Genomic DNA, 22,055 nt, shown 5'->3' with positions numbered 1-22,055 from the left:
ATTGTGCTATACAAATACTTTGCATTGTATGTGATCTAGATGGGCAAAAAATGGTATTTGGTTTCAGTTGCAACACACCTAAACTAGGTCTTTCTTTTCAAGGTCAAAAGTGTATATAGACTTACACTTACATATCATGGCAGACTGAAGTTCCAGTGATTTTTTTTACAGCTCTCATTTTTCTGTGACCGAATGAGTGGCACACATACATACATGAGTCTTCTAAAAATGTGACCAGATCTGCTGGGTATCAGGGAGAAAATACAAAATATCACCTGCTGCTGGAAGAAAACTGGTCAGGATGGTCAAGAGTCAACCTAAAATCTCTAAAAAGCAAGTCTGTACTGAATGAGAGCTGGTGGAAGACAGCTGTCAGTGTCCACAGTCAAGTGTGGTTTGCATCAACATTAACTGAGAGGCTGCTGTGTAAGAAAGAAGCCATTACTCCAGACGCTGCACCATCCACGGAAGTTTGCTACTTAATACATGGACAGACTTCTGGAGGAAAACTCTGGTCAGGTGAAACAAAAACTGAGTTGTCTGGTCACAATGAGCATCAATGTTTGGAAGAGAGACAGCGAGACCTTTAACCCCAAGAACACCACCCCTACTGTCCAGCATGGTGGGGGTAATAGTATTATGCTGTGGGGCAGTTCAATTCCTGATATTCCTGAAGTAAATTCCAAAACTGTATCACACTGTTACACTCATACCCCAATGATTACTAGTATTATAACTTCTAAATATGCTTTAAATTCTGAGACTCCCCAAAACAAAGAAAGCAAAATAACTGAATTCCATTTTTATTAACTGTAAATTATGAATCACAATAAAACATTCATATGAAATATATCTTTTGATTTTTTTTTTTCCCATGGCAGTCCTATTTAATTATATTGACATTTAGGGCTAAAGAGTTAAAGTGAACAAATACAGTTAATGGCTCATTTCTGACTCAGGAAACTGAGTGAGAAACGACACCTGTGCCTCTCAGGTGACAGCCGGCTCTACTGAGCATGCTCCATGGAGGTCCAGGTAACATAAGCTAGACACACATTTACAAAGTATCTGCTACAGCCCTGTAGCAACCAGTTACTGATGCAGCTACGACCAACAGTAAACAGAAAGCTACAGATCATTCTTGTGGATTAATATCTGAGTGGAGTGTACCAGTCTCCTGCAGCGGAGGCCTTTGGGTTCTGTTCGACAGGTAAGCAGTTTGTAATGGGTTCTTAAATTATCTCTAAAAACTATTTGTTTTGTTCAGGTACGGATGTTCAGAAAACTTAAGCCAGAGAGAAAGCATTAAGCATATCAGTGGCATTGCAGGGAAAACAAGTTTAGTGCCCTGAATCAGCTGTGGGGAGCTGTGCGCCTCTATTAAAAATATTAACTGTTCAGTCACAAGCTTGCAGGATGATGCAAGAAAATGAGGTGATGCTGGTGGCAGGAGCAGGCTGCAATGAACCAGACGTACTGGGTGTGAGATCACTTTTGGATTGGACCAAAACAAAAAATATGGAGAAGAAAAAGACAAAAAAATACCCTCTCAAATCTTGATAATGCTGAAGAAATGTGTGATAAATAAACAAACCAAAGAAGACAGTCAGCACTACCAAATCTGTCACTGCAGTATGTTTACTCCTGTAGGGCAGAAAAACCCAGACACAGACGCTGACATACTACAGGTTTATCAAGTGCTTCTGGCTAACTTGTAACCAAGCAGTGAAGTTGTGTTCCTGTCTGCCTGACAACTGTAACAGCCAAACAAATTCATAAGCACGATGTTATCACGATATCTATAAAAATTTGAAGGAAAAAAAGTTATCAGTTATCAGTCTGTCAGGCAAGGGTGGAGACCTGTGTGGGAGGTGGAGTAGTAACAACTCCATACTTTTGAGCAATGTGATATGGACAGGTGGTGTGCTGTGCTGCGTCCATCATGGTGAGGAGGAAGCCGATCCAAAAGGCTCCGTAGGGTCGCTAGGCTCAGCTTCAAAGATCGAGTGATGAGCTCTGACATTAAGAGGGAGCTCGGAGTATGGCCACTGCTCCTTCGCGTCAAAAGGAACCATTTGAGGTGGTCTGGGCATCTGAACAGGGTGCCTTCTGGACGCCTCCGACTGGAGGTTTTCCAGGCACATCCAACCTTGAGGTGACCTCGGGGCAGACCCAGAACTTTCATCTGGCTGGGAATGCCTAGGGATCCCCAGGGAGGAGCTGGGTTCAGCAAATCTTTGCTGGATTTTTCACACGATATTATCATAAAGTATGTGTATTATTACCACAATGTCAATTTTTAAGATCACATTATTGTGCATATCACAATACTGTGACATCCCTAGTGTGGGCAATCAGAAAATATGTATGTGTATTATAAGAAACATATATTATGATCTCAAAGCAATGTAGATGACACTGTCTTGCTGTCATCATCAGTTAGAAACCTCTGGGGACTTCCACCTCCCCTAATGACACCACACACACACACACACACACACACACACACACACACACACACACACACACACACACACACACACACACACGTGCACACAAACACACACACGCACACACACAGGTTGCCAACACATTTATCACTGTTCTAAACTCAGAACAGTGAACAAACATAACATGACTGGTGTTCATGGAGAGGTTCACAGACTTTGGTCCAAGAACACAGGTCTCAAAGTGAAGAAGAGTTCAGATTCAAGCTGAAGAGATGAGACAGTTAATGAGAGTGTACTTTTAAAAATGTATTTGATATATTGTATTTAAATATTTTGATTGGATGGACAGATGATGATCACGTCAGTGATGCAGCTGTATCTGGTTACAGCCCTGCTGAAGAGATCCTCCCTCATCACCATGTTACCTCTGCTGTAACACAACATGACCAGTAAGTACTATACACAGCACAAACAATTAAGACCATCATTGAAATTAACTGTAGCCTTTCTACAGGTACTGGAAGTTGAAACCATAGAGGTTAACAACATAATATATCAGGCATCAAAAAGGGTTTTTTTTTTTTTGGTGTGCTAATTTCCAATATTTTTCCAATATAAAATGTGAATTTGTCTGCAGGTATCCTGCTGATTTTGCTGCTGTCAGTCATCAGAGCTCAGCGTATGTCCCCTGGCCCATCATGCCCTGCTTCCTGCGTGGTTTGTTCTGAAGAGGCTGTCATCTGTAACAAACTGGCTAACTTTTTTTTTAACACACACACACACACACACACACACACACACACACACACACACACACACACACACACACACACACACACACACACAGCTTTTGACATCTACATAATGTTGCTGTAATTTTCTCTCACACTGACTGAAATAAGATAGAACAAAGTTGTCCAATAGAGTGATTGGATTACATTTTTGCCATAACAAGTAATATAATGCATTAGTTGTGTAATTTAAGCAATCTGTTATTTAGTAACTCAGTATGTTACAAGATAACTGCCATAAAAAGTTACTTCTTATGTTACTGCATTACTGAGAAAAGTAGAGGTAAAGGTAACAGATAGTAGACCTCGTGTGTGTGTGTGTGTGTGTGTGTGTCTGTGTGTGTGTGTGAGACCAGACGCACCAGGCACAACTCAGGCTTTGCTGCTAACAGAAGGCTCCATCTCTGCAGTCCAGCCTGCCTCACTCTCTGATCTCAGCAACATTACAGTTATAGGTCAGGAAGTACTTTTGTTTGTGTGTCTGTGTAAATGTGTACATCCCTGATTGTTACATGTTTTTTTACACCAATTTTTTCGATACACCCACTAAGGGGTTGAAAATGTTAAATCTAAATCTAAATATTGAATATTAAATATTCAATCTTGAATCTTAATGTTAAATATAAATATAAATGTTAAATGTAAATATAAATGTTAAATCTAAATGTCACAGGTGAAACTAAATATTTAACATTTAGATTTAATATTTAACATTTAGACATCTATAATAAATATATATATATATATATATATATATATATATATATATATATATATATATATATATATATATATATATATATATATATATATATATTTATTATTAAGATTTAACATTGACAATATATTATTAGGGGAGGAAATATCACAAAGTTCATAAATATTGCTGTCCATCTTTTTATCCCAAAAATTGGAAAGCAATCTTGAGGATCACCTCCTATTAGTAAAGAGCTCTGGATCACAGCAGAATCTACTGTGACTCTGGGTGTTTATTCCTCCAGAAGGTCTGGCTCTGCACCAGACTCCCTCCTCCAGCCGGCTCTGAGCAGCTGAGCAGCAGCTCGGCCCACCACGCCGCCCGGTGTGCCAGACACCCCTAGTGGCAGAAATGACACATTGTGCATTTAAAGTCTTGCAACAATGACACATATGTCTATCTGTCTTAAAGTTCTTAGTCACAACCATATCTCAGTGCTGAGTGAACAGTCCTTCAGAACCCTGCCGTTCCTACACACCTTACTGCTGGACCACAACCTCCTGACCAGCCAAGCTCTACAAGGGGGAGCTCTGACCAATCTAACCCAGCTGGAAGTCCTCGCCCTAGGCCACAACCTCATCAGCGTGGTGGGTATCTCCCCATAAAATATATCTGGGCTATATCCCAGTGAAATATCTGGGAAAATATCTGAAATACACACAATTTCAATGAAAGATTATTCTATTAACTACTAACAGACCATATTTTGATATATTTTGTGAAAGAACTACATGCATCCGCATATATTATAGCTCTGGGTACTCTAGAGACCTGCATAAAGTCAGAGCTTTTTCCTCTGACATTCTCTGTGTTGATGTGCAGATCCGAGCTGGCTGGCTTAAAGGTAGCAGAGCGCTGCGGAGCCTGAAACTGGAGGGAAACCTGCTCACCAGTTTGGACTCTGATTCCTTCTCTCTGAATGATCTCAAACATCTGGAGAGTCTGGATCTGTCAGATAACTTGATAGACCATCTCGATAGGGACAGGTAAGTACATACAATTTTAGCATTTTTAGAATATTACATAGTTCTTTCTTATGGCCTCTATATTTCTATCACTTTCTGAAAGGAGTTTCAGTAATCTCCAATATCATGTGTACAAGTATGTTTTTGTCTTACGGTCTCAGCTTCAGTGGGTTGATGAGCCTGCAGAGTGTAGATCTTTCCAGAAACCATCTGAGTTCTGCACCTGCTGAGGCTTTTTCCTATCTCAACTGGCTGACAAACCTCAACCTCGATCGCAACTTATGGAACTGTTCCTGTCAGCTGCTAGAGCTGGCTGCCTTCCTGTCCACCTTCATGCAACAACCAGACAAGGTGAAGGATTTCTTATTCAACCTGTTCACATTTCCAGAGCAGCATCACTTATATGTTTGATGACATGGATATAAGTAATTTGAAAGGTAGACTTAATTATAACAGTTTACTAGTCTCTCTCTCTCTCTCTCTCTCTCTCTCTCTCTCTCTCTCTCTCTCTCTCTCTCTCTATATATATATATATATATATATATATATATATATATATATATATATATATATATATATATATATATATATATATATATATATATATATATACATATATATAATTTTAAGGACAAAAATAAACAGTACAAGACTGGTTGACTGAAATCTTTCCACCTGCTGTTCTCAGACTATCTATAATGGTCGTAGGATGGTGTGTGTGAGCGCTGACAATCCAGCTGTAACCACAGTGCTGGAGCTGACTGAGGCCAACTGTGTTCCACCGAATCAGAACATTACAGTGCAGATTGAGACAAGAGGCAGTGTGATGCCGCAACTGTATGCCCGAGATCTGGCCATCACAGCAGTCACCTGCTTTATTGGTGAGAATGGTATATAACAAGATGGTTCATGCTGTGCTGTGCCAGGGTGTCACTAGTGGATTAATCAGACAAAGTTGAAGAAGAAAATAAGATTCAAAACACTTAAAACAATATCTCATCATTAACATCAGTCTTTCAAACCAACATGTTTAGTCATATACCCATAGGGTTTATATATATATATATATATATATATATATATATATATATATATATATATATATATATATATATATATATATATATATATATATATTAAAGAAATATTCAGTGTAATAGTTATATTTTTTGTAGTCAAAAGTTTTAACTTGTACAGTGCATACAGCTCTTATTTTTATGTGATGGAATGAGTGAAACAAACTATTTCACATTGCACCAATAAAACAAGAATATATTGTAAGGCAACAGGTTGACATTAGAGCATGGTTAGATCAGTAGTACAAATTAAGCAAACAAAACATTTACAAAAATGGGTTATATATATGTATATAAATATGTTTATGCTTGGTGTGAAAAACTACACTAGAACTAGAAAATATTAGAGAGAAATATTCTGGGTTAATTGAACTGTCTGATCTAAATTTATCTGTAATGTGAGAAATACAACACAACACTTAAAGGTAGAATTTTAAAGGTCATTGTGAATACCCATTTATTACATCACAGTTTGAAATCCTACCTATCCTGCTGTGCTACAGGTGGGATTTGCTTGACCCTGCTGGTCGTCCTGATCATCTATCAAGTGTCTTTAAGGAAGAAACTGAATGAAGGCAAAATACAGAAAGAGGAAGATGAGGGAAGCAGCACAATGGAAAATCACCATCGCAATCACATAGATATTAGTGAGAAGAGAAAGGACCCATTCTTGCAAGCAAATAGCAGCCAGTCTTGGGAGAAGGAATTCATGACCTTGGATGTAAGGACAAATGGCCATGGTCAACAGCTTAGATCCAGACCTGATGAAAATGGCATCCAATTTTGGTGTCTGGACTGTAGAACCAAAGGACAGAGAGGGATGGGGCCAGACCCAATGAGGTGGACCAACAGGATAAGTGGAGGGATGGATGCAGAGGATGAAATAAGGAAGAGGGGAGTGAGGATGATGACAGAGGAAGAAAAGAAGAGGCTTGGGACTCAGCAGGAGCTCGTGGGCAGGGACTTTCCCAACAAGCTTCTCTCTCATGGCAACCACAACTCCTTCTCTCATCCACAAAAAGAAACACTCAGTCAAAGACCTGAAACCTTGGCTGCCTATGGAGAGATTGAAGAGAACTACCGGACTGACTTGGAAGTTCAGAGCAATGGACGTGAGACTTTACACTGCGAGAGCTGCCACAGGACATACAGAGCACAAGAGCAGAACATGAGACATGGTAGGATTAACACCAACATAAGAGACTCTGCTCTGTTTGATGGACTCCCTCCTCAGTTCAGACAGGTTGACAGGGAAAGGTATGTTAACCACAACCATTTTGACATGGTGAGGGACACAGACTTGAGAAGAGGAACAAGAAATGTAACATTCGATCTGGAGAGTTTGAGAACTCTGGAGAAAGGAAAAGATCAGAGCAAGGAGAAGAGGGAGGAGGACAAGATGATCTCTAGAGACAAGGAGAAAGAGAGAATGAGAACACACAAAGCTAAAGTCCAGTCAAGCCGATCACTGAAAGTTAAACTAAACTTGAACCCGCTAAGAAAAAGCAAAGTCCATCCTAAGAGGAAAACTGAGCAGGGCTACTCAGAGAAAAGCAGCTCAAAGAAGAGTACAGATAAAAGGCAGGATGGAAAAGAAAGGGGAGAGAGGAGAGGGAAAGGGAAGTCTGTTAAAAAGACTGAGGGTAGCAGGGATAAAATCAGAAAATCTACCAAGACTAAAAGATCAACTGCGGATAGTGAGGAAGAGAATGAAGAAGAAAGAAAAGAAGTAAGTCAGAAAAGTACAAGAACTTCCAAAAAAGTAAAAGGCAGTAAGAAAGGCACAGAAGGTGATGATGGTGAGACTGAACACCCAGAGAACTCTGGACTTGATAATACCACCAATACTGCCGGCCATTCAGCCTCTGCTAATGCCACTGGACAGAGACAAAACTTGCAAGGTGGGCCTACTCAGTATCAGGGAACTGGATTGGTTCTGGGGGGTGCTAAGCTATCCTTGCAGCCTCCCAACCTTTCCCTGCATGGCTTAGTGGGCTCACAACTGAACACCATGGCCCCAGAATCTAATGCACTGTTCCATAGCTATTCAGGTAATTCAGTTTCTCCTAGCATAGCATTAACTGGGCCCAACATGAACATGGCCCCAAGTGGTGCTCCAGACAGCCTCAGCAGACAAGCTGGGATGAGCCTAATTTCCCCATCTACCTCTGTTCTAGCTAGCTCTGAACATGCCATCCCTTCACATTTAATCCATACCTCTGCACTATATACCTCCCAGCCTCCAGGACGTGCCTCGACCTTAACGGCAAACCCAGCTGTTAATCTTGTATCTGGGCAGCTCCTCCAAAGCAAGAAGCCTCCTGACAACCCTCCCCTTATAGCAAGACTACAGTCTGATACAACCCAGGGACCAGGCCCTCAAGGAGTACTTCAGCTGCCTCCTGAATTTCAAACACCCCAGACCAAGGACCTCTCTCTCCCTTCTGAGGCATCTCCTAATGTAGATGGTTTCAAAGGGGTGGCACCTCAGGCACCCACACCAGAGACCACTGTGGAGAATCTGACAAACAGTAATAGTCAGACAGAAACTGTACATGTACCTGCTGGCTCGACAGTCAATGTATCAGCTGGGGTTGTAGCTCCAACTGAAGGACTTAAAGCAGGGGTGTCAGGAGACAACATGCTGGCAGCAGATGCGTCTATATCAGGTGTCTCTGCACCCAGTATGTCCATACAAAGTGTATCTTCCACAGGTGATGCAGTTGCATCTGCTGCGCTGCTGCAGCAGGAGTGCCTGTCAGGGCAAGGAGGATCATCCCCAAGGAGGAAGCTGAAGCTGGTGCTTCCTGAGAAGACATCCAGCCGGCCACCCACCGCACTGGAGCGCAAAATACGCTAACTGTTAATATCAAAGTTTTTACATGTTACATGCATGTTATGGACTGGGGGTGTACAATACAGGTTAAAAGAAGCACTTCTTTTTCTTTCTTTTTTCCCTCTTTTTTTATGTGTGTGTGGGGGGGGGGGGGGTGGGGGGTAAAGATGACTGGTGTGATTATTTTTATAATTAAAAATGCCGAGAAGAACCTGCAGCTTTTTCTTTGTCTGTTTGCTTTTCTATTTTAAAGTTCATTGTTGACCTAACAGCAGTTGACAAACAAATCTAGACTCTGGAAACCAGCCAAAAGGATCATTTATTCTGTAACTGTTAAGTGATGTTAAACATCAGTGACTTGGACCTCTTTGTTGTTTGTAGCAGGTATTTGGGGCATCTATATGTCACTGCTGGACTGGGTTTCAGTTTTGGCACCAGGTAAGTTGTTGGCAGTGTGTTGGGTTTCACTGGTCACACTGCTGGTCTGCAGATAACAAAGAAGGTATTTCATGCCATGATATCAGCAGTTCATGGACAGTTGAGAGTACATTTCTCAGAAATCTTGTTATTTCCTGTTGCAAAGCAAACTCAAAAAAGTTCAAAACAGGAAGAATTTTGCTTTGGCCATAAACAATCCAGCATGTTTCCAATGCAAAACAGTACACAAAGTGGCCTACTTACTCTTTTGGAAAAGAGATTTTTAATCTCACTGAGTCCATTTCCTGGTTAAATGAAGGTTGAATCATGTCACTGAGAACATTGTTTGTGTATGCAGAGTCCCTGAATGGATTGGCACTTTTTGTCTGCCATGATGGCGGCGCGCCAGAGATCCAGCTCCTATGGTGAGTTGCTCAAAAACCTTCTTTTTAGCAAACCCTGTGTACACAGTGTTCTCAATGCTAGTGTTGTGTCGATCATGAACGTGTCGTTCGAACGAACGGATCTTTTCAGTGAACAAAGTGAATGGGATCACTTCATGGACTGATTCGTTCCTTTCTCAGTTCAGTTGAGCTCAGCCGCGATCATGCCGGCCGGGAGTGGAACTGCCCCGACTCACTCAGAGAACTGTGAGGACGTGAATCACATTCGCGCTGTGATACATTCATGATTCGCAAACCTACTGCAGGCAGAGAACTGACGCTGAGGACGTGATTCTTGTTCACGTACTGTGCTGAAAATGGCGCTGTGTCTCTCACTCAGCCAGGGCAGAGGAGATGATTCATGTTCAGTAACCGTCCTGCTAAAATTAGCATCTGTGTAGCATCATGTTAAGTGATTTTACTGTGCACAGAGGACACTTTCACCGTGTAATAATTTTAGTGCATGTATACCACTCAGAGCAGCGCTGCGTCTCCCGCGAATGATTGTGTACTATAGTCCCTGAACGCACCGTCCTTCAGTAAGTGAATGTGAACCTCAGGGCTGAATTATTAACTTAATGATGGATCGTTTGGCTGTTATCAGTTCAGGAAGTTGGAGAGCACTGAAAGATTCAGTGAACAAATCTTTTGAACGAATCATTTTACTGAACGGATTCTAGAGATTCAGTTCAGTAAAAAGAACTGCCGTTCCCATCACTACTCAATGCTGGTGTTCATGTGTAGAGACCCTGGTGATACTACGAGCAAAGTTTCATGTTGTGTCGAGCCTTCTTACTGTTTTAAAAATAGCGATTTTGATGCTAGCATGCCAGTGCCCCTAGCACTCCACTGAAAATTAGCTTGCCCGAAAACGAAACTACAGTAAATGGGTTAGGGTTAGTGCCTCTTTCGTCATAATCATGCTTTTAAATGAAGGTTTGACTCATATTCAATCACAAATAAAGCCTTAGTTGCTTTTTGGCGAGAGTTTCACTTTAACTTGATCCCTCAGCCATATTTGTGGTGTTGATGCCTTTTGGAGGCTTTTAAGTCAGATACTGGACACATAATATATCTTTCTGTGCAGTTGACAGAGGCAGCTGGAGCTGGCATGTTGGGTTAAGAGCCGCATTTAAGGTTAATTTTTATTTTATTTTAGGTTAGGTTTATTTCTGTTCACAGGATATTTTGATTATTTGTGATAAGTTATTAATCAAAACCAATGAATTTTATTAGTAGCGGTGAGAGCAGGGCTTAAACCTTTAAGTTTGGAAGGCTGATGTACAGCGTTGGGAAAGTTTACTTTCTACATGAACTAGTTCAAAGTTCAGTTCACAAATTTTAAAATGAACTTGTTCATAGTTATTTACGCCATACATTACGCCGTCGCGGTGTTTCAGCCAGGTATACAGATCCCTGCACCTCTGGAGAATCCCCTTTCCTCCTCTCGGACTTGTGGCAATCCTTCGCCAACATTTTTCCGAACCACTTTGCCGCCGTCACTCTAAGCATTTCCCGCATGCATCTTAGCATCTTAGCACCTCACTTAATTCTCGTGGTTGCTGCATCACATCTGGTGTATAAACCAGGAAAATAAGCACCTTGTTGCCTTTGTACTCCAGCTCTCGTGCCCTCCGGAGTGGCAGGATGAGCTCCTTCTCCTGGTAAAAGTGGACATGCGTGGGACTTGGTCCCCTCTGGAGGTGGCAGTCACTGGGTCCAGTGCACCCAGTCGATAATCACCTTAGACTGGAAGTTGTCCTCACCAAGAAGTTTCAGTATCAGGGCCTCAACAAACTCTGTTGGTTTACCCCCGTCTTCTAGCTTAGGTATGCCTGATTTTAATGTTACTGTGACGTGAAATGCCCTCGAGGTTGTCCATCTTACCACTTGAGTGTGCTGTCCTCATTCTTCATGCTGGAGAGTGACTTTCCCAAGTGGCTAAAATGACTTTCCTGCTCCACCACCTGCTCCTTGATAGATTGTACCTTCTCCATTAGTTCTTTTTGGGAGCTTTGTACCATCTGAAGAGTCTGCTCCAATTTGTTAAACCTGTCGTTAATGTGTTTGAGGATCTTGTCAGAGACCTTCCCCCAGATCCCAAAACCATTAGACTATATAGAAATTTAAAATGAGCTTCTTTGATTTAGCAGACCTCTAACTTGTGTTTTGTTTTTTGTTGTTGTTTGACTGTAATGTGATGCCGTATCGAATGTAAATGAAGAACATTTTTGTGAATGCCCATTCTCCATGTTTGTACTGGGTTGCTGATAGAGTCTGCTCCTTCTAGGTGGCATCCAAATGTCCAAATTTCACCCCACACTTGCAGACTCACGGAGATTACGGGTGTGTTTGTAGAAGTCACCAAGTCTTGATGGAGGTGCAGACTTTCATTTCATCTGGTCTACAAGGGCCCTCAGCTGAAGCATACACTGTATAGGTAGTCAGTTTGCATTTATGATTAGAATTATGAGGGCTGTCTGTCAGTAGCTTATTTTTTTTATATGCCTTGTTCACTGGTACTCACAGACGTGACATGATGACAGTTGGCTATGGAGATGAGCTGATGCCTTCTGCTGCTGCGCCTCATCTGCTATCCAGCCGAGCTGCAGCAGCAGGGGGCACCCTCGTCAGCCAAAAAGCTGCACTGAAATCAGACAGTTTTCCAGCAGCCTTCAGTCTGCACAGGATGTCACAGAGACACTCAGATCATGTTAGTTCTGATTACAATTGGTTTAGAGATGTTATCAGACACATAACAATCAGTCTGTACGCAGTCTCCAGTTGTTGTTAACCCTTTGATGCATAACATATGCACACCCCTTCTAATGCACAGCATGGGTCAAATATGACCCGCATTCATTTCCCAGGTTATTTCATGCTGGCTGAGTTTTCTTTTCTCCATCTTTTGAAATTCATTCATTTTATGATTTAATATTCCAAATATTCTTTAAATATCTTGTTTTTGATTACCACTGATCATTTTTTCCATTTTTCCTTTCATACTTTATGCACAAAAAATGTTTTTATATTACTACATCAAATTTAAACATATGGGTCAAAAATGACCCGCATTCATTTCCCCTGTTACTTTGTGCTGGCTGAGTTTTTCTTTGCTCTGTCTATTGAAATCAATTCATTTTATGATTTAATATTGTAATTATTCTTTAAATATCTTGTTTTTGATTACCACTGATCATTTCTTCCATTTTTCCTTTCATACTTTATGAACAAAAATTGATTTTATATTATGACATCAAATTTACACACACCTGGATGAATGGGTCAAAATTGACCCACTATTTACAAGATAGGGCTAGTTCATGGCTTTGTATACAGTACAATGATAAGTTGCAAAATAATGACACAAGATTTGTCTTCGTATTTTATTTTCATTACAGTTTTCACTCCATGTTATTGTGAAGGAGTCCACAGTAAACCAGTCTTCGATCACAACGATGACTCATCTCTTCAGTTTAGCTTGGTGTTATCCTAATCATCATCATCATCATCATAGTCCAGGGTCAAGGCAACTTCATCTTCAACTCCATCCTCCTTTTCCTCTCTCGGATTGGTGCATGTTTGTAGTTTGCACATTTCCATGCACTTGAGATTGTTGGTGAGGCAGAAGCAGTCTGGTAGTTTACAGGTCTTAACACACTTGCAGGCCATCAGCTCTAGGACAGCCATTGGTGCTGGAGTCCTTGCATCCAGTCCAACATCAGCATACCTAAAAAGAAGGAGTGGAAGATCCATGACACATTGATCACTATCCTGGCTAATTCTCATCTACTTTAATGAGAAGCCTAAATGTTTAGAAATTGCATATACTATTGCAGTAACAAGATTGAATTTACTAAGAGCATACCTTTGTCATCTGTTTTCCATCCATGCCTGCTTGGTTCTGGTATGTCTGGTTGTCCTTCCAGGCAGTGTCTCACGATGGCTCCTCACTTTTATTTCACATATTAAACAAAGTAAAAGTTTATTCAGTGGATATTTTTACTTGTTGTAGCTTTTACCACCAACAGATAATGTTTAACACACATCTGTGTCTGAACATCCTGCGGAGTAGTTGAACATGAAGTGGTGTTCACCTCCACCTCCACCAAATAAAGAAATAAAGAAAGCCAAATGAAATGTGAGTTATTTCTCTTTTTCGTCAGCGATGATGTGTAGCCTGATATTCGCTGTGCAGCTGGAGAATATAAATGACAGACTGATGAGAAGCGGTCTGCTGTTCGGTTCAGTCCTCGTCAGGGAGTGAGAGCTCATCTAAATGAATCTAAACTCTCCTCCTGATGTAAAACTGTGAATTATTTCTGCTTCAACATAATCGGACTGAGAAGGAGAGGACAGCCGCTGTCAGACAGCTCCGTCAGACTCAGGGTTTGTTCAGGTAAACCTGCCAGTGAGCAGGTTAGTTAGGAGGTTAGGTTCACAGAGTAAGTTACCGCAGTAACAGACCCAGAGTTTAAGTTACCTCTCTTTCTGGAACTGAAAACTCAGAGTTTCTCTCATCTCAGGGTTAACACACTCAGAGTTATCACAAAACCCACTTTCTGGAATACCCCCAGGGGAAAGCAGACAATAACAAAAAGGGGAAAATGGACAAAGAGGAAGTAGAAAATGGGAAATGAAGTAGTGACTATTGAATGATAAGTGAGACGGTCACTTGTGTCCAGAGAACAATGTAGGTTACTTAGTGGCGCTTCTGTGTTGTGGGCATCATCCTGTGGTGTTTAGAGGACAATGCACTGAAGGACTACAATTAGATATTCACATTTTTCTCATTTAATTAATTTTCAAAGATCACAGTGTCTGCAGGCAGCTATGTGAATGCCACTCATTTTTGACACAGGCCAAGTCATAATGGTGAACTGTTTCAGTGGAACTTGTTGTTTAGCTCAGTAGGTGTCCATACATCAAGATTTCATTGACACACTGCAGCCAGTCAAAATCAAGTATTGATCCAGACCACAAGTGACTTTGGGGGTGATGTTGGTCTGATTAGTAACAGCTATCATATTAAAGAAGTGGTATGAACAGTGGAGAAGGAGAGGCTGCAGTGATGCTCTGGTACAATCAGTGAAGTGGTTCCCAGTTTTAAAAAGTAAATACACTCCATGGTGAGATAGATCCCGTCTGAACCTAACAGCCACATACATTTTTCATTTAATTTGATAAAACTTTCCAGGCAACATTAGTTGTTAAAAATGAATGCTTTAATTGGAAATTCAGAATGATTTTAACAAAGTCCTGAAAACAAATGATAGTTAATTTTCTCAAATTATATAGTCAAAAAGCAAATAAACAGTGAGTTGAGCGCATGTCCATTTTCACTGAATGGAGACAAGACAAAAATGACCATAAATGCAATAATAATACTGTGATAAAATAATGATACAAAATATGATAATCAAATCACATGCACGCCTTTGTATATAAAGTCCTTCACAACATTTATGATAGTCAGTGAAAACAGAAGTGGTGTATTAGTATTTCCAAGTGTTTCAGATGTAGAGGCATTGTCCTTATTGCAGTTTGAGAGAAGTTTTTCGATCTTACCATTATAAACTCTTAACACCCCCTTTTCATTCAAGTTCATTTCATACATTCCACTGAAAGAAATACAGTTCATATCCATGTTTTTCATACAAATCAATGACTATTGACTAGCCCCTACACAAGTGCAAAAACTTTACATTTCTTTTACGCTTTATGTATTGCCCTAGAGTATTGGAATGGCTTGTTTTAAACTGTAAATAAGAGTGGGTCTGGGCAGACAGTTTAAAGACAGCAGTGGGATTGGAGAGACTGTAACCAGTTACTTTTGTTTAAGTAAAGACCTTAAATTTGCTGCCATCAAGTGGTGATATCATCAGCCGGGCTGAGCCAGGGGAGTGGAGTGGCCGCCTGATGTTTCTCCAGATGACGGTACACACTCGGAAAATCAGCAGGATACACACTAGCACCAGCAATACAACTGATACGACACAAAAGGAAAGAAGTAAAAAAAAAAAAATGCAATTGAGTGAACTTTCAAAACTTTGTAAAGCCCTGTTAAAAAGGAAACCACACACATTCTCATTCTCAATGTATTCATTTAGTTAATTGTGAAAGATAGCAAAAGAGCTGGTGTTGGTGAAGTTACAGTTGGAGTAGCCAATATGTTAAACTCACCCATGAACACAGAATTTGTAGTGGGGTCCGCTGGGTTAAAATGTTTCATGATGTTCCCGACCAGAGCCACGATCACCACAGGGTAAACAGTAAGGATGTTGCGCACCCAACGGTCCAGCACCCAGTTCTCAAGGATGAACCTGCACACAAAGCAATTGTTTAGTAACGTGTTGATGAAGATTCTCAGTCATACAGGTCATGGTAAATTCCAAGTGCTGTATCATTGGCATCTGTGTGGGTGTGTCATTACAGAGTTGTTAAGGACACGTGAGCTCAGCGTTTCAGAGTCAGTGCCACTTGGTCACTTACCTCTAAAAGATCCAAACCAGACAGAGAGGAGAAGATGAGAAAACCTAACAACATATTCATTCCTGATGTAGCAGAACATCTGAGAAATCTTCAATAAACATCATGTCCCAGTTAATTTCAAACCTACACACTGAGGCAGAAACTTGTCCATCCTAAGGACAAAACACCAGGCATAAACAGTGTAATGTAGTTTATGCTGTTCAATACTGCCAGGACTGCACAGGTTTGTACACTGGGGCAACAAAACAACCTCTCCATAAACAAATAGCATACAACACCAGAGGCCCAACTCCTCAGGTCAAGACTCAATGGACATCTGGAGGCGAAAAATGATTCCTCTGAGGACAACAATGTAAATGTCTTGGCCAGAGAAGACAGGTGGTTTGAAAGAGGAGTAAAAGCATCCATCTATGTCAAACTGGAATGGCTGTCTTTGAACAGAGGAGGTGGGATATGACATTACTTATCACCCACCTGCAATGCTGTACTGAGTTCCCTCCCCTCACAGCCTAACACACCTAACCCTAGCAACCCACATGAAGGCCAGTTGTGGCCCAAAGAATCAGAGCTCACACATGTCCTTAACGACTCTGTAAGGTCACACCCACACAGTGTTTAAAGCCAGCAAACTCCCCTCCAGTTAGAACTGTTTTTAGTAAAATTTATCAAGTTTCATGCCAAATATTCTAAAGGGAAAAAAGGTTTTTATTTACATCTCTTTGTCCATTAAGATACAGCATCATACATTAAAAATGGCAGAGAGAAGGTCACTGCAGGGAGGACATAGGATGTATACATGGAGTACCCACTCTACCAACTGAGCTACTAGGGTACCCAGTTCTATTCATTATTTTGTGTAACTTATCTAAAATGTGATATAGATTCCTAGTTCCAATCAGAGCTTACCATCCCATCACCTCTCCAAACAGGATGCACAGAGACGCTGTTGCTGCTGTGCTCCTGTCCACACCCCACAGGTGCAGAACGAGAGAGAAGTTGATCAGAGAGGCGATGGCTGTCCATGTGGTGTAGAGAGCCAAACCATTCTGGACCTGTACACATCGCCGTGTAAGAGCACAAGGTTGACATCATTCACAATGGTGTGTTTTAAAAAAGAGACTTTTTCCATCAGCAGTGTACTGCACAAACGGAAAACACAGTTCACCAAAACACTGAGGTATATTACACACACACAAAGCCATACCAGTATTCTGAGACAGGCCAGGTCTTTGCGATGGTATGTCTGTAACCAGAGTCCATAGTAATCCGTGGCAAAGCAACAGAAGAATAGAGCACTGTAGTTGGAAATCGCTATCATGATTAATACAACCAGAGCAGCGAGCATCAACCTGCAAGACAAAGAGATAAAGAATGAGGGACCCTTAACGCATCATAATTGCTGTATTAATGTCAGTTTTTAAGTGATGATCACCCACAGAACAATACTGAGAGCAGTTTCACAAGATCCCCCCCTTATTTCATAATTATACTGATGACTGGGTTTCCCCACCTGACTCAAAGCTTATTAAAGAGGCAACCATACTGAATATTGATGAATTGAACTATATTTGCATTACAAAAATGGGCAAAAAATCAATCTGTAAAATAATTGATCAAAACACTTCTCAGTTGCAATCAAACAAAATTCACTTTGAATTTTTTTTTAATAAACTCAAGCGATGAAAACACATTTAAAAAATGTCTGTGGTCACTGGTGAACAGAGGTTTAAAACATGTTCAAATTTAAAGAGTTTTCACCGACTATTGAAGAAGCTGCTTACAAATAATTCTGACCATACTGCACACCTTACAGATTACCCTTTAAGAAGATTTTTAGCCAGTTTTACTGATAAATATAATTCACTATTTTCATACCTGAATACACTGTCCCCAATCCCTCTTCCTCTCTATGGTAACACATTACACTGTTTTAATGTAACAATGGGTTATTCTTATATACAGTTCATTTCAGTGGACCTCTAGTGCTCCTCACTGCCTAGGCCTTACCCATAGTGTCACCCAGCCAAATCCAACTTACACTTAGCCTGTGTTTCGCATGGTGTTGTTGTTTTTGAAATTGTCAGTGTTTATAATGTAAAAAGTAGAGGAAGAAGACATACTCCCTGTCCCACAGCAGCAGCCATGTTATGTTCAGCACCATGCTGGCCAGCCAGCAAAAATAGAAAGCATAGGGCAGCAGACACTGAGCCCAGGACCTATTTACAGAAAGACAAATATCAGTGTCATTCAGTGTGGTATAAAGTACTCAAAAGTCATAGTGAGTGAAAGGTAAAGGTGAAGTATCCTGTGTAGTGTTGTGACAAAATAATACTTTGGTAAAAGTGAAAGTCACCTATACAGATAGGACTTGAAAGTAGTGTTGTGTTTGATAGTTTATACTTGTATCAAAATATTTTTTTGGCAAGGCAAAAAGTTACTTTAGACATATATACATTAATTTACATGTATGTATACACTGTACACAATGGGTGAAGTGATAATCTGATCTAATTTTCAGTATTTTTCTCCTGACCATAATCAGTGTTGTAAATGACAAAAATAAAATAAAAACAACATTTAAATATTTGCAACTTCGGCTCTGATGCAACATGTAATCTGCAAAGTACCTATTAACTTAAGTTATGAGGTAAATATTAAAGTAGAGTAACTCAAAACTGGGCTGAAGTACAAAACTTGAGTACGTCTGTAACATGATGGCATCAGTGCTGTCTTTGGCATGCTGGTCTGTACAATGAGTCCTGTCAGACAAGTCAGCTGCTGAAATAAATATCCAGTTTGATCATTGTGGTGTTAGCCTACCCTCTGAACACATATGTAGTGTTGTATAGGACCATGAGCGTGAGCCAGGTATAGATGACACCCCAGATGGAGAAGGTCCAGCCAGCTGGAGTGATGTCCGTCTCATAGCGGGCCGACACATTACCTGTAGAGGAGTGGAACGGACCTAGAAAGCAGAGACACCAAAGGGCCAAAGTCAAACTTTGTCTTCAAGGATGTTGTCTCTTGCCTAAAAAATGATTGCATGCGGTCAGATGAATATTTCTTTAACTGGGACTAAGGAGCCTCACTCAGATCATGAACAAGTACAGTATACGGACAAAGGCGTCATTCTATAAGAAAACAGGACTATTTATGCTACACTGAAATGTCTTCTTTTACATATGTAATCTCTCAATCAGCAGGATTTTTTTTTATTTTTGCTCTAGCAATGGTATGTATTTGGTGTGAAACATTAAATTAATAATTTGTGTTCACATATAGAAACTTAACCTGTTATTTTGCAATAACAGCACGGAAACAACAGGTCACATTCTGCTGGATCAGCTCCGCGGCTGGCTTTTTATTTTTACAGACAGACATTGAGAAAATGATGTTGGCCCATTAACACCAGACAATGACTGCATTGAAATGAAATGAAATAATAGCATGTCAGTTATCCTCAGCAGAAGTACCTCAAGTTGAAAGAAAAACAAATTGTATACAAATAATATATGCATTACATGTTAGATATATTATTATATGAGATTGTTGAAGCTGTCTTTTTCTGTATGTAAATATCATGATAAATGGTCCACTGTCATCAATTTATTGGGAGTCATTTTAAGAAACGCATTTTTTTTCCGAATCAGCAATATGCATAACTATTGGTTGGGTGTGCCATAAAAAGTACAATCCTAGTTACTACAGTGGGTGGTTACCAGTCTGACTAAATGTGGACTGGTACAAAAAAACAAATACATAAAACGTGTAGCAACCATGGGCGTCACCCATCATGAAGTGAATGTCTCATCAACTGCCTGAAGGCATCGAATTAGATTTTAATGCCACACCCCAACAATGTACGTAAGCTTTTTTTCCTCTCTTTTTCCTCTTCCTTTTTTTTCTAAAATTACTTTGTTCCCCATCCAACTCCAGAGGGTGTGTGGGGCCACCACAAGAGCTCCAGTTAACACGTTTCAGCTGGTTCCTGCCATGTGTTTGCTAACAAAGTCCATTAACTCTAACAAAGATTCAGTGACTTAGTTTGACCGAGATGTTGCCGTTGCTAACATGATGAACACGGCACGTTACAACACATCTCGTATCATCTGTGTATCTTGAGACAAAAGCAAACGCTTTAAATAACAAGTCAGCTTATTACACAACTCCTAGTTAAAATGTTAAATTCACATTAGGGACGGTGACGAAATAATCCCACATAGTTTTGTGGGCAGGAGCGTGAGGAACATCATTAACTAACTGGGAGGGGTTTTTCAGTTTCGTAATTAGAGAAAACACTGTTGTGTAAGTTCAGGAGGAAACAAAAACCATGTGGCTTCGTACAAGAACGTTCTGTCAAATGTAAACACGAAGCGAGTCAGCCGACATTGAGAAACGCACTGAAACAACCTCAAGTTTAGGCTAGTAACGATATTTCACTCACCTCTGCCCGCTCCAGCCAAAGCGTTAATAACTAAAACGGCAATGAAAACGGCCAGACATAAGATTATAACAACTATCCGGGGCAGACTGTTCTCCTTCATTTTAGCTCGTTTTCCGCTCTGCCTGTTGTGTGCTGCTGGCTGTGCTGCTCCTCTGTTGGCGTTCTGTCACTGACAAGGCGGAGACACAAACACGGCACGTTGGCTAAATGATGCCTTCACGTGCGCTCTGTATACGCCCAGGGCCTCGGAACAGCTGGAAAACAACACACAACTGGCCCCGTTTTCACCAGCAGTTAACCTTTACATACATACATGACAGCACCTGGCTTTGATACTGTAACTTTTCGGAGCTAAACTTGGTAAAGTGCCTGGTCATGGAGTGTTTTAGGGTTGGCATGGGACGCTGAGGAGCAATGGTGTCCTCTATAGGGAAAAATGTGGAAATAATATTTCCAGTTCCACTTGCAGTAGGAGTTACCTAACAGAGGATACATGTATACATCCCCAAACTAAGATAACTCCTTAGATTCAAAATCAGATTTAACCTCAGATTCATCTCAGATTCCAAATCTTCGTGTTTTTTTTTTGTTTTTTTTGTTTACATTTTTTCTGGCCATGCTGTGAGTTTATTTACAGCAAGTCCACATTAATTTATTAGCTCTTGTTGGGCTTATTCATTGGCTGTAGGAGTGGGCTACCAAACAACCTGTGACAGTTGTATAATGTTCACTGTGGCTACTAGTTAAAACTTTAGTGAATATGTGTGGCTTTAATTATCTCAACTGTTAACAGATATCCATAATACATTTGTGGATAGCTGGAAGTTAATTATTTATAGTCATTATTCTAATTAATCTAAATCTAAATCTGTAATATGTTCAGCTTACATAATAATGTAGAAACAGCTCAAAATAGAGAATGTCACTAAGGAGGGAAGGAGGTCAAATTAAAAGTACATTGAGATGTATCATAGAAGTGGTAGGTTGCAGTGTTTAACAGGCTTGAGCTCTATATGGGCAAAATGAAAGGGCTACCTTGGCTTTGCTGCTTTCATTCTGACCCTTCTTTTATGAATCCTTATCTTGTTTTACCTACCCAATAGTCAATTGTTAGAATGTAATATTTCATTATTAGTATTGACTTGTTTACAATATTAAAACTGAAAACTCAAAGATAATTGCAAACAAACCAGATTTACATCGATCACTTTTTTATTTTCAACTTTATTATTTAACAGTGGCAGGCAAAGAGACTACTTCTGTTGGATCGCAATACAAGGAGACGTAAATATACAAGGTTAGAAGGTACATTTATCGTAATCTTAATGCTTGTATCTTGCTCGTCTACTGTAGACCCTTCCTGTCCTGGACATTTTTCAAGTCA

At 40.3% G+C, this 22,055-nt stretch overlaps 2 protein-coding genes across 2 annotated transcripts; one reads left to right on the top strand and one right to left on the bottom strand.

Annotated features, from left to right (window-relative positions):
• The first annotated feature begins 549 nt into the window (after nucleotides 1–549).
• On the top strand, nucleotides 550–8,899 carry lrrc53 (leucine rich repeat containing 53). Its single transcript, XM_037084096.1, has 8 exons — nucleotides 550–622; nucleotides 3,487–3,696; nucleotides 4,410–4,585; nucleotides 4,821–4,984; nucleotides 5,125–5,314; nucleotides 5,652–5,844; nucleotides 6,543–7,682; nucleotides 8,754–8,899. The coding sequence occupies exons 1-8, from the start codon at nucleotides 550–552 to the stop codon at nucleotides 8,897–8,899; spliced, it is 2,292 nt and encodes a 763-aa protein (XP_036939991.1).
• A 6,039-nt stretch (nucleotides 8,900–14,938) lies between these two features.
• Nucleotides 14,939–20,860, bottom strand: LOC119011709. The gene is made up of 7 exons (XM_037085044.1): nucleotides 20,672–20,860; nucleotides 19,048–19,192; nucleotides 18,348–18,443; nucleotides 17,432–17,576; nucleotides 17,134–17,279; nucleotides 15,919–16,058; nucleotides 14,939–15,721 (listed from the first exon to the last, which is right to left on the bottom strand). Exons 1-7 carry the CDS (start codon nucleotides 20,769–20,771, stop codon nucleotides 15,573–15,575), a joined length of 921 nt encoding a protein of 306 aa, XP_036940939.1. The 5' UTR covers nucleotides 20,772–20,860; the 3' UTR covers nucleotides 14,939–15,572.
• Between the last annotated feature and the right edge of the window lie 1,195 nt (nucleotides 20,861–22,055).

Source organism: Acanthopagrus latus, chromosome 21 (genome assembly GCF_904848185.1).
Source record: "Acanthopagrus latus isolate v.2019 chromosome 21, fAcaLat1.1, whole genome shotgun sequence".
Lineage (NCBI taxonomy): Eukaryota > Metazoa > Chordata > Actinopteri > Spariformes > Sparidae > Acanthopagrus > Acanthopagrus latus.
The sequence above is the reverse complement of the archived record's forward strand: the minus strand, read 5'-3'. Positions and strand labels throughout refer to the sequence as shown.

Coding starts and splice junctions, on each gene's coding strand:
- lrrc53 (XM_037084096.1), top strand. CDS start 550: ATGAGCATCAATGTTTGGAAGAGAGACAGCGAGACCTTTAACCCCAAG. Junction 3,697..4,409: donor CAGCAACATTACAGTTATAG/GTCAGGAAGTAC, acceptor TCTGTCTTAAAG/TTCTTAGTCACAACCATATC. Junction 5,315..5,651: donor TCATGCAACAACCAGACAAG/GTGAAGGATTTC, acceptor TGCTGTTCTCAG/ACTATCTATAATGGTCGTAG.
- LOC119011709 (XM_037085044.1), bottom strand. CDS start 20,771: ATGAAGGAGAACAGTCTGCCCCGGATAGTTGTTATAATCTTATGTCTG. Junction 19,193..20,671: donor TTTGGCTGGAGCGGGCAGAG/GTGAGTGAAATA, acceptor TCTGCTTTCTAG/GTCCGTTCCACTCCTCTACA. Junction 15,722..15,918: donor TACAAATTCTGTGTTCATGG/GTGAGTTTAACA, acceptor GTGTCGTATCAG/TTGTATTGCTGGTGCTAGTG.